Source organism: Rhea pennata, chromosome 2, assembly GCF_028389875.1.
Source record: "Rhea pennata isolate bPtePen1 chromosome 2, bPtePen1.pri, whole genome shotgun sequence".
Taxonomy (NCBI): Eukaryota; Metazoa; Chordata; class Aves; order Rheiformes; family Rheidae; genus Rhea; species Rhea pennata.
The window spans coordinates 114095439-114107957 of record NC_084664.1 but is presented as its reverse complement, the minus strand read 5'-3'; the positions used below and the strand labels follow the sequence as shown (position 1 = coordinate 114107957).

Genomic DNA, 12519 nt, shown 5'->3' with positions numbered 1-12519 from the left:
TTGTTATTTCCAACTAAGCATCACTTGAAGAACACTGTGAGCCTATTTATTGCAGGTTCTTCCTCAGGATAATCCTTAACTTTTGGAATAGCTTTCTGTGTTCCAAATACCGTAGTGCATTTTTATAAATCTGTAATTTCTACATGTGTATAACAAATGTATATTTATACATGTAATTCTCATATACTATTTAAACTTATTTTGACAGGTTGAAGAGATTAGAGAGATGGTAGACAATGATTTGGGATTTCAGCAAGCTCCGCTTATGTGTTACTCTAGAACTAAAACTCTTCTTTTTATTTCTAACGACAAAAAAGTTATTGGCTGTTTAATTGCAGAACACATCCAGTGGGTAAGTGATTACATTGGAGAAAAGTACTTTGTAGAAGGGTCAATGCTTGATGGCAGTCATCTTCAGATCTTGTAAAACAGCGGAATTATTTAAGAGTTCAACTTTAGCCATTTAGCAAGTAAGTAATCCATGTACTCCTGCTTCAGAGAGGAGGATGTGGTAGACCATTCTGAAATGTAGTTACTTGTTTTAGTGTAGTTGACCTTGAGCTAAGAGATGTATGGTACAGCTAGTTGGCTTAGACCAGCTCAGGTAAGAGCTTGCTGTAGCTGAATGGTTTAAGTCTTCCTTTGTGCTGCTGAGCCTACTTCTTGCTTGTTGACAAGCAGATTGAACTCTCTTGCTGGCAGAAATCCTAATTCAAAGGAAAAAGTGGGTACTTCATAGGATTATTGAACTAAGTCACTGAGGGGTCACAACTCCACAGCTAGTGTGAAGCAGAGGGCAGAGCTGTGTGGTGGAGAGCAGGGTGAGGAGTAGGACTACCACTTGCAACAATAAAAACTGTTGTCATACTCTCACCTATTCTGTAGATTCCCTAAAACTGTGGTAATACAGTTATTTCCTACTGTCCGTTAGAAGTAGCAGACCAGAAGCCAAATAATCTGTCAAAAAGAGAAAATCAAGGAAAACTCTTGACAGGTGGTAATGAGAATTGGGGTTTCTTTTTTGCTATTTTAAATCATATAGACCTTAGAGGGTGTTTTTTGTTTAGTCTCTTTCCTTTCATCATTTGTTCTGATTGTGAAACTGTTAAGAGAAACTAAATTAGGCACAGTTATGCAGTCTTTTTGGTAACACGTTTTAGCATGTATATATGTTTAACATACACTTTTACAGAATAGTTATTTTGTTCAGTCACTACTGATGCTGTTATAAAGTATCAAATATTTTGACATCACTTGCAGGGTTACCGAGTTATAGAAGAAAAAGTTCCAGAAGTTAGTTCAGAAAACGAAAAAGTCATTTTTGAAAGGCAGAAAGCATGGTGTTGTTCTACTTCTCCAGAACCTGCTATTTGTGGGATTAGTCGAATATGGGTGTTCAGCATGATGCGGCGGAAGAAAATTGCTTCTCGGATGATAGAGTGTCTTAGGTAATATTAAAAAGTCATTTCCTTGGTTATATGTGTTTTAGATAAACCTTAGTCCAAGACATGTACTGTTTTATTTTATGTCTCAATCTTGTATTTTTCCAATGAAATTGGGAATGTAAATTTGAGCATGGTTAACAGTTCCAGTTTTATGTGGAGTTCAAAAACTAACATCAGTATTCTGAAATGGCTTGGCTTTAATAGAAATCTTTCTGCTCAGTGCAATTGTAATGAGTTGGTCTAGCAGACTGTGAATGAGCTTGGGTAAATTTATCTTAGGTTAATTATGAGTGAAGGAAATGAGAGTGTCTTTAGTCAGTGCTTGACATTACCCAAGTGTAAAGAACTGTGACCTAATCATTGGCCAAATCTCTGTTTCTTAGAGGTAAAAAGGGGGGAGGGGGGGAACAGTGCACAGACCTATTTGATAAGAGTCTCTTGGACTACAGCTCTTCTTGAGTGGTTTTCTAACTGTTTTTTCACTTTATTCAGGTCCACTGAACCTTATGAGAGGTTTTCAATTTCCATGGAGCTGTAGTAGCTAGTGATGAGTGTATTTCACTGAATACTAAGTACTTTATTCATTAAAGGACTCAAACATTTGCAATACTGCTTGGAGACTCAACATTTTAGTCTAAATGTGTTTTCACCTTGCACCCTCCTTTCTGGAAGCTCCTGAACGCCAAGTGCCTAGGTTTCTTGCAGTGGAATTTCCTAGACGTCTAAACACCTGTTCAGACTAGACAAGTGTTGTTATCGCTGGCTCTCAGGTTTGTCTGGGTGCTTGGCCAGCCCCATCTGTTGGGCTTTGGCACAGGCGTTCCTGTGACTGCCGAGTATTTGGAGGGTCTGGAAAAGCTGTTCCACTCTGTAAAATGCATCCACCTGGCTGATGGCGGTGGATGCTGATGCAAGTTTGTATCAGATTACCTTCCGTCTAAAACATCACCTGTAAAGCTGTGTTCAGATAGGCATGTTAACTTGGTAATTTGGTTTTAATTTCAGAAGCTGATTTTGATCTGGGTATTCAGTAGCTTCCTATAAGCTGTTTATAAGGGAAGGATTTTTTTTTCCAAAAACAATACCCATTTCCTCCCAACTTCCCTTTTTGAGAATGACTGCCCCACTTCATTCAAGCTTTCATAGTATACCTGCAGTCACAAAAACCCAGTCTAAGAACCTTGCAAGATTATTTTCTAATAATAAATATAGTAAGGAGAAGACTGTAATAGTCTTCTAGTCTTCTAGTAATAGTTTTAAAAATACTTTGTTCCTATTGTCTTTTCATCAAGATTTAATAGAGGTGTCAATATTTGTTAGGGGTTCATACTTACTATGCAAGTACCTCTAAGCTTATTTTACGGGAATTCAAAAACCTATCTTTAATGGGAGTTGCATCAGTTTCTGAGAATCAGCATTTCCTCTGCCTCTTCCTCCAATCAAGATCTTAAAGTGTGAGATCAGTTTTCTAAATTTGTTCAGGCAGCCATCCCAAAAAGCGCAGTGGTATCCCTGATTTGCTCATCTTTCTTCAAATAAGGAAAAAGCAAAGATATATATTTACTTGAAAAATTTAAGGAAATTGAATTTTCCTTTTCCTATAAATTAATCATCCTGGAAGCTTATCAGTTATGAATTATGTAGTATCGTTGTGTTCTTAGATGTTCTAAATTAATCTAAAATGCGTTCTTGTCCAAATGCCGTATATAATTTTTTTCAAACCAGGAATTTGAAATTTTGGTCTTTTCAGACCCCTCTATACTTATAGTTTACCCCTCTTAACTTGTAGTTTTCATTTCTGGTAATTATAATCATAGTGCGTAGTTTATTCTCTTCTGTATAAAGAAATAGCTGGATTATAGCTAGAATAGCTGAATTGCTAGAACTAGTTGGATTTTTTTTAACTCTGAAAGTGAACTCCTGATACAACTTGCAAGAAGTTGCCCTGTGCGGACATTCTTCTAAAATTTCGTATCAAACACTTATAAAAACGCTTCCAGAACACATGACTAAGTAAGAGATTAAAAAGAGGGAGAGAGGGGGAGAGAGAGAGAGAAGCTGAGAGAAACAATTGGGGTTTTTTTGTTTGTTTTGTTTTGTTCAACTCCAAACTTCCATGGAAAATGAAGACACAAATTTAAGGATCAGCAGACCTTAAAGTGTTGAGGCATGATGACTTTCCAGGTAAGAAATACTTCTTGCATTATTTCCTGAGAGTGAGTAGTTAACGTTTTTTTCTTTTGAACAGGAGCAACTTCATATATGGCTCATACTTAAGTAAAGAAGAAATTGCTTTCTCTGACCCTACTCCTGATGGAAAACTCTTTGCAACACAGTACTGTGGCACTGGCCAGTTTCTAGTATATAACTTCCTCAATGGACAGCATCACACCTAAAATGAAATTCCTTCAGGAGCAGTTACTGGAGACTTCTGCCAAAATGTACTGAATTGGTACAGACCTTAAGCAGAAGCCAGGGCCATTTTTGTTACAGTGAACTCAGGACTGGTAACAACCAAAAGGTTGTACTATTTTATTAAAATTGTAAACAATGCAGTAATAGGCTAACTTTGTTTTTTTTTTTTTTTTAAAAAAAAGATATTTTATTAACTTTTACAAAAGTTTGATTGTATTTTATCTAGTTAGTCATGTTTACATGCAGCAGAAAATTGTTCATAGTGGACTGTAAACTAATGCAAAGACTATAGTCTCACTGATGAGTACATGCTGAAGTTCTTAATGCGGGGATATACCAGTGCTGCTTGGTACTGTAAATTATTTTTTGATCTCCTGCCACCAGTTCTCAAAGCAGGGTGAGGCAGTTAAGATTGCCTGATAGCATTTAAGACTACGCTCAATTACATCAATGCCAGAAACGTGCAGTAGCTGTGGTAATCATCATCTTCACAGATTGGTTGCTTCTAGTGTGCATTGTTTGCACTACTAGATGCACAAGTAACTTGGGTGCCAGCAACGTCGGAAACTTGTTTTACCCCCTGCTCCAAAATTAGTTGTAGGCTAAAAGGTGGATTCAGCCCCACCACCAAGGAACTGGTGTAGGCTTCATTTTTTTCAAGTACTGTACTGCGTATATACCTGTGTTAGGGGACTTCACTTTGATACTTGTCGCTCCTTCCTAAAGCTCTCCTCTTTTAAAGGGTTTGTATGTTGAAAAAACTGCTGTGGCCTTTCTTGATCTGTACATAATGTAGATAGATTAAAAATAAAATACTTGATAGCTTTTTTTAAGGTTATTCTGCATTGATGCTATGTGTGAATGAATGTTTAGTATTTTTTTTTTATACTTTTGCATGTGAACTACTATCTTAGTAGCTAAAGGCACTCTGTTTTGAAGCAGTCATTGGTGAATGTAGTGATACTGTACTATTACCTGCTGCAGTAGGTGCAAATTCCCTTTTTGACGATTGATGCACTAGCTTCACTCACCAAGGATCAATTTCTTAGTGGCTTTAGGTAAATACAATACTGCTGTTATTCTTACAGTAAAAAGAAAGAAAGGTGGTGATTTCATCCTTGAATAGTATCTTAATACCCTAATGTGAGATTGGAAAGATCTAATAATTGTTTTTTGGCTTGTTTTAATTTGGAACTCATATGCAGTTGTTGTACGCTACTTTATATTGTTCTGCACGCTATCCATGTGTCCTTAACCTTTGTCTAGAGCTGAAGCAAAGAACTAACACGGTGAAATGTATTTCGTTGCTCAGAAATGAGCAATACTGGACTGGTGAACTGTACCACCACACCTGGCCTGCCAGCCAGGGCAGTACTGAAGGGTGCCCAGACCACGGTATGTTTTCAGGTCTGCTTGCAATTAAGGTGACTGAACGTTTTGGTCTCTGCAGCTTGTTTACCTTCTACCCATTGTCTGTTCAAAACAAAGCTCCTGACTCAGACAGAAGTACCCAATTTGAAAAACCTATAATATTGGCATTATACTGAATTAACTTTTTATAAAGGCAACTAATAGTGCCAAAGTGACACTATCAGGTGGGTTTCTCAGGTGCAAGCACTTTTATGTTTGATGGATGGGCAAGACAAAGTGTTCCTGCAGTTCTTCAAAGTAACATTTTTCTTTTTTTTTTTTCTTTTTTCTTTTTTTTTAAAAAAAGAAGTCGTCTTAAATGGTAACTTAATATATTCAAATTTAATGAAAGCACATTATAAACATACCATAGCCACAACTGCAGACAGTTTCAGTTCATAAACAATAACATGAGGTAGACTGACTAGTGAAGCTAAATTCACCAAGTTTTTGGTTAAGAAAACTTTACACTAGGAAAGCAACATTTTTTTTAACCCTCTTCCAAAAGTCGCAAAAAGCAATTACATAAGTTAAGCAAAAAGCATCTGAATATGATTCTTTAAATCTTAGTTTACATTCAAATTTAACCTGTGAATAGACAATAACATCTACAGGTAAAACATAATGCTGGCCAATGTAATACATTCATAAGAAGGGCCTTGATGGTGAGGCTTAAAATCAAAGTGGAATAGCAATAATCTAGTTGTAGAATAAATGGTCTCCTTTCCAGGAATCCCAGAAGCAAGCGAAAATTTTGAACTAGACAGGCCTACAACTTTTGAGTTTTTTTTTTTTTTTAATATACTTTGAAAACTCCTTGCCTTGGCATGGGAAAGAGTTTCAGAAGTTGTTTTACACTTATTTGGTAATGGAAGGCAAATATGCTGACTTTCTGATTTAATTCTCAATCTTGAGGACAATTTTGCACTGCTTCACCAGAGGACTAACTCATCATAGTAGTCTCAGCACCTGGAATTTTAAGAACGTAGTGCAAACATCAAATACACAAAAAGGAAACCATTTCTGAACACTTCATACCTGGAAATTTTACACCAAACTAAAACTCTGGGTCAACCTTAAGCCCTTCTGGCAAAACCAGAAATAATGGAATACATTCAGGTATATAGCAAAAGCTTCAAGAAGCATCTTTTACATCCCTACCTCTGCCAAGTGTTAGACTATAAAAGGCAGGTTGTGTGTGAAGGAAAATAAAAAATAATAAATCTAAAGAAAGAGGTTGTTCATATGAAAGTTGCTAAATTTACAGCATCAGAATTAAGCTACATTAACACAGACATATGCAAACCATTTCTTTAACCTCAGTCTAATATATTAATGTTTTTCATTTGTAAACATCTCTTTAAGATTTTTTTTAAAAAGGTTGCTCAATTAACACTATGATGCTTAAAATGCAGCTTTGGCAGGTCCTGCTCTGATGAGCTGCAGGTCAAGTAAAGAGAGATGTTGATTTCCCTGCATTTTCAGGGAGTAAATTGATTCAGGAATATTAATCTTAAAAGCCTGTTGCATTTTTCTTTTTGGTAAGGGGATCATGATGAGCAGGAAGGTTTTTTTTTTTATTTCATTAATAAACAGAAATATCAGTTGGGTAACCGGTGTTAACTGCCCAAGTAAAACAATACCACTCTGATTTAACCCTGACAACCAAATTCTGCTGCACCAAGTTCATTCTGCAACAACTTAACAAGACTCAGCAACACGTTGTACTATGTTTGTAAGAACAATGCCTGACCAGCTCGACAACCAATATTTAAAGTTAATTCAAACAGAAGGACCAACAGCATTAGGTGATGCATTCAAAGAAAGATCTTTCTTTACTTCTGGACAGAGTCTCTTCTGCGCAGTCCCAGCCCACAAGGAACTCTCCCCCCACATGCCATTGGGCATCGTAAAACATGCCCAGTTTCAGACTCTCGTACGTCTCTCAAACCCAGCTCAGGCAGCACTGCCTTCCTGCGCACTTTGGCATTTTCTGATTCACATACAGTTATGAATTGAAAGAAAAAGTTTTTCTGATCTTAGGCCTGCAGCCAGTTGGAGTTGAGTGAAAAAGGACACGTAGAGTAAATTGCATAAAGCCCACCACAGAGGCATTTGATGTGCAGCAGAACTAATTTCCATACCCAGAGGAGGATGAATCACAAATTTTAAAAGCTTTGACAAGAGTGAAAACTGGCGATACGTTGCTGTCAAGCTATTCTGAACTCTGGCTGAAGCGAGAGCATCTGTAAGAAGGCCTGTTCGCTGCGTGGGCAATTCACTTCATCCCTGGAGTCAAGGAGGAGGTAACTAATGGGGTGAAAATTATGCTGCTGTGAGAACCTGTGTGCACAGTGCCTGCCATGCATTTACTGATTTGTTCGGGTTTAAGTAGTAAACTTTAAACACCTGTGGAAATTTTGCCAAAGACAGTTTCAATACATACACAATTACAAATTTTAAACTAACACTGCACAAAGAACAAGACTATTCCTTTTAATACAAATAGCTAAGTTATATTGTACTTTCAAACCCCTGAGTATTACTGTACTAAAGTACAGGTCTGAAGAGAAACAGCGGGCTCTCCTCCACATAACCCACGTATCTTCAATAAATTCCATATGCTATGTTGAGTCTCATACAACACATTCAAGCTAGCGGATGCTAAAAGCAGCTTCTTCCCCTCGCTCAGCTGAATATATATATATAAAAAAAATCTTCAACCAAATTATGTTCTCTTCCTATATCCTACAACTTGGCTGGCTGTGTGATTAGTGTCATCGATTGTGACGGATGTGAATATAACTTTAATCCACAGTCCTTTAAATTAAACTGATGTGATTTTTTTTTTTTTTAACCTAAGAATAAAGCCTATGTTAGAATTTTGGGAATCCTTTAGAATAGTCTAGATAAATATTGGTTGCACTTTGCTCCACTGTGATTGTACTTTTTTTAAAAAAAGTTCTTTTTTGTTATCGACGTCTTATCAAAGCTTATACATGGCGTCCAGTAAGAAAATAGAGCGGTTTGTCATCACTACTGTTCGCAGTCTGAAACTCGTCTCGAAGGCGGAACTGCCACTCGTCCTCCAGCTCCAAGCGGACAATTGTTTGCCGTAAGGAGCTTCTGTCTTGACATATGACGCAGAGGGTGGCACCTTGATTGAAAAACATATTAGAGCGTTAGGTTACAGGAACAATTGTATTTTCTTGATTTATTTTTCCAAAGATATTTGAAAGACAGAACTCTGCCACGAGGTAGGAACATTTCTCATTAAAAAAAAAAAAGGAAAAAGCTACAGTCTATGAAGACTCTATCCCATGGGATTGATATGGGGACAGCATATCCCCAGATGAGACCCCTGAGGTTGCGTGTCCATTGGCAAGGTGACCAAGGGGCACGTGGCTTGACCAAGGAGAAGGAAGCATGGTGTGGGGGCTGCTCTGTAGCACAGGACACAGCTGCCCAACTGGCTTTAGTAGCATCAACTGGAGCAGTCGTGGAACTAACTTGAACCTAAGTCCTTCTTAAATCATTACTGATCAAAACATGCCAAAGGAATAAGGCCTATCTTCCCCCCCACCCCCGTTAAGCCCTTGCTTTTGTACATGGTCACTGATTAACTGTGTTAAGCCAAACCAGTCCCACGACTGACTCCTGAGAAACTCTGCTGTAACGTCCCTCAGGTATGAGAGCTTCCCTTAGTAAAAAGTACTGCAAGAGGACACTAAACCAAAACCCTAATTTCTCTGGTTTAACAAGTTTGCTAGCTGCCTTCCACCTGATCATTTCCACTTCCTTCCACCAATCATTTAAAACGTACGAGTGTCAGACAACACAACTTCCTCTGTTTTATGCTCTAGCCCACTCACGTAGCCCACAGAAAATTCAGGTTCAGATCTCTCCTCTGCTTGATCTCAGCAAGGGCAGGCCCCTACTTTCAGGCATCGCTTTACCTTTTTCATGAACATCCAAGAAACAAAACAAAACAAAAAAGAACAGGGGTCCTGGATGTCCACATCTAGAACAGTGGCAGCTCTCATGCTTTTAGTTTGTGTAACCAGTAGCAAGCCTGGGCACATGTGCGCGTATTTAAAACAACACAGTTTTAAGAGAACAAGATTGTACAACAGAGAAAAAGAACATATTAAAAAAAAAAAAAAAAAAGAGCATTAGAGCTGAAGCCACTGCAGCATGTAGTTAGGCAACAAAGTCTCACCACACGCTTTAAGCACAAAATTGCAGGATGGCAGGAGGTGTCAGGACCCACAATCTCCCCCCGGTCCGCACCTGCCCGCCTGCAGCCCAGGCTGCCACGCGCCGACTCTGGGGCTGGGCGACGCCGGCAACATCCCCTCGTGAGATGGGGGAGTAAGGCTGAGGCACGCCACCACAAGCCCACAGGAACTCCGTAATGCATTTAAGCACTACTAAATACTTCTGGCAACCTGTTACACGTCACCTTGTTACATGTCACTACTAAGACAAGAGCAATGAAGAAAGCTTTCGGCAAGGTTTATACAGTTCTGGTGGGGGTAAACCCCATTGCCCCCATCAGCAGCACTGAGTATTGGTATCTGCTGTAGGCAGATTAGTGCAGGAAGATTCCTTGTCCCCATCAGTAACGTCTATGCTCCAAACTCTCCTTTCAAGTTGCTGATTGTTCAATTCACTGACTAATTTCCATGCATCCTTCTTTTTCTGCACCTATTTCCACTTGATGTTAATTTAAAATAATTTAATGAATGCAGTTTATCAAAGCTTAGCTTAGGTTAACCTACCTGCCCTTATTTCTAACAGAGGCAGAAGCTTTTATACGCTCCAAAAATAAGCAATTCATCTATTTCTTTTTTGAACAGCAGCAGCACTAACTGTGAAAAAGGAGCTAGTTTAATGAATCTGTTTCTTCCTCTTTCAATTTTCTTCTGCACTATTACTTCTCAGAAAACAACAGGGATGTCTGAGAGAGCAATCAGATTACCTTTCAGAAACCTAAACCGCTTGAGGAGGTCTGCGCCAACGAAAGAGTCACAGAGATACAGCAGCAGTCCGCTGAAAAAGACCCCTTCGCAGCTGACATTGACCGAGTGCGGTCGGGAGCTAACATAGCATATGGCCACCTGAAACACAAGAGAAAAAGCCAGAAAGCACTTCTGTGTTAGGAAATGCCCCAGTAAGACTTCAAAATGGAATGGAATGTAAATTAGTCGTACCAGGTGAGTAAGCCGGTGCTGATAAACAATAAAATCTAACAAGAAAGCGGTATTGAGCAGACTTCACCTAGGAAATAAACATAACGGACAGACTCCTAGACTGAGTTCAAGTCTGGTGACAAAATCCTGTACGTGTTATTCCACGGCTCTCTGTAATTTCTTTTCATTTTCTGCTTTTCTATAAATTACCTGCTTATAACAACCGTAAGATTATTTAGTGTTTGTTCTAATGAGGACATCTGATGATAAACAGAGTAAGCCCACGAGTACTGAAACTACCGAAACTTGCTTTCCCTTGGGCTCTGCAAGCCTTGACCAAAGTGCTTCCCATCTTTGGCTCTCCCAGGTTTCCTGACGGGCTTTCTGTATTAAAGAGTTTCTGCTCTATCTTGCCGCTGACTTCCACGAAATTTGTCAGAACTAAACCTATGTGAGACTTTCGTCTTCCTTGAGATCCAGCTCAAACTGACCAATGGGTTAAAAAATTATGATCTGCCCACTTACTGACATATAAAACATGCAAAAACTTTGTTTCCCTAGAAACCCAAGTTAATTAAGAAGACAAGCTTCTAAATGGAGGGCTGCATTACAAAAGACAGAAATATAACCTTGTCTATTAGTGCAGCAAGCAACTATGAAAGTGCAGCCAAAACCAAATTTACTTCAAGGATAAATCGAATACAGATGATAAAAGCTGTAAATGTAAGCGTATGAAGATGACAAAAAATTTTGTGGATAGTTTTTGTACAGATAGCTATGCAGCACACTAAAGTTTTCTCAGAAATGGCATCACTTTACGGTTTTTGATCCATATGAAATATTATTTCAGATAGACAAACTCAATTCCTTTGTAAATCACACCAGTCCATCACACATCACTGGTCTCTACATGCATTACCCAGCTAAGAGGCTTTACTGCCAACACTGTGAGCTCCTACAGCTGAGAGCAACAACAGCATTTCAGACTGTAGACCTTGGGTAATAGCTGGCAGGAATTATTATGATGTACTTGGGGGTTTTATTCTTGGGGTTTTACTTTGGTTTCGGGGCATTGATGTCTATGATGATTAGATGATGATATCTAATCTTTCTCCTTCATATGAAATGCTTGGTTTGGTGGTGAGGTCTGTTGTTGGGTGCAGACAGTTGCTGAGTTTAGGTCTCATTTGTACCTTCAGTTTTGTTTCTGATTTATTTGGGAAGGATGTTAGTGGGTTTTGTTTATTCTGTGCTGTGGGCTGAGCCACTTCCTGAGGCTTGGGGGGACTGACATGTCTTAAGTTATAATTCTGGATTTGTTTTAGTACTTTTTGTTGGGATTGTCATGGCAGATTTTGTGGAGCTTTGAAAGTCTGGGGTAGCTACTGTCGACTGTGGTGCTGTTTTCTCTGTCAGGTTAGATTTTAGAGGTGTAACTATGCTTTATTCTTGAGGGGTGGGAATGTTTTTGGTTGCTGGGTGAGGTTGTTAATCTCATTCATTGTTTTGGAGTTTGTTTGTAGTCTTGTGGGGTGACTGAGGCAGTTTAGAGGGTTATGTGTTTGTCAAGTGGAGTTTGTCACTTAGTTCAAACACTAGAGTCTCATTGTTTTACGTAAAAGTCTTCAAACTCTACCCTTGATGCCTAGGGATCACATAAGAAGGACTTTTCAACACTGAAGTAACATTGAAGGTTTTTCAACATTAAAGTAAAGGTTTGCATTTACTGGTTCACATTTCCCCTGCAAATATTTTGTACCTCAAGTCCGATGTTCAGATAGCAGTCGATGGCTAATATGGGGTTCTTGAAGTTATGAATGGCCTTTGGGAAGAGTTTGTATGTTGCATGTTGAAGGAACTTCTCCAGAAGGAACTGAGATGGGGCTGCCAGCAACGTATGCTCACTGTCCGGGGCACAGACATACTGTAGAGGCATTATCGGTGCCAAGGTGTCCGAAACCTGCAACGAAAACACGGGGAGGCTTCTTTTAACCCGCTTACTGCTAAGTGCATCTTCTGTGCAGGAGTTAACCCAGGTAGGGAGGCATCACCATGAC

General features: G+C 38.9%; 2 protein-coding genes across 5 annotated transcripts in view; one reads left to right on the top strand and one right to left on the bottom strand.

Moving 5' to 3' along the window:
- Positions 1-4698, top strand: part of ESCO1 (establishment of sister chromatid cohesion N-acetyltransferase 1) — a 34914-nt gene extending 30216 nt beyond the window's left edge. For 3 of the 4 annotated variants that reach the window (XM_062568127.1, XM_062568128.1, XM_062568129.1), the window contains exons 10-12: positions 209-352; positions 1261-1448; positions 3694-4698. In XM_062568127.1, coding sequence (XP_062424111.1) covers positions 209-352; positions 1261-1448; positions 3694-3841 — 480 coding nt within the window. In that variant the 3' untranslated portion in view covers positions 3842-4698. Of the gene's footprint in view, positions 1-208; positions 353-1260; positions 1449-3693 lie in introns of those variants that run through there. The other variant, XR_009957479.1, reaches the window with a different exon arrangement.
- A 902-nt stretch (positions 4699-5600) lies between these two features.
- GREB1L (GREB1 like retinoic acid receptor coactivator) overlaps positions 5601-12519 on the bottom strand; it is an 80217-nt gene continuing 73298 nt past the window's right edge. Inside the window, exons 30-32 of the mRNA XM_062570213.1 lie at positions 12222-12422; positions 10252-10390; positions 5601-8427 (exon numbers count right to left, since the gene is read on the bottom strand). Of these exons, the coding sequence (XP_062426197.1) occupies positions 8264-8427; positions 10252-10390; positions 12222-12422 (504 nt within the window). The 3' untranslated portion in view covers positions 5601-8263. The remainder of the gene's footprint in view (positions 8428-10251; positions 10391-12221; positions 12423-12519) is intronic.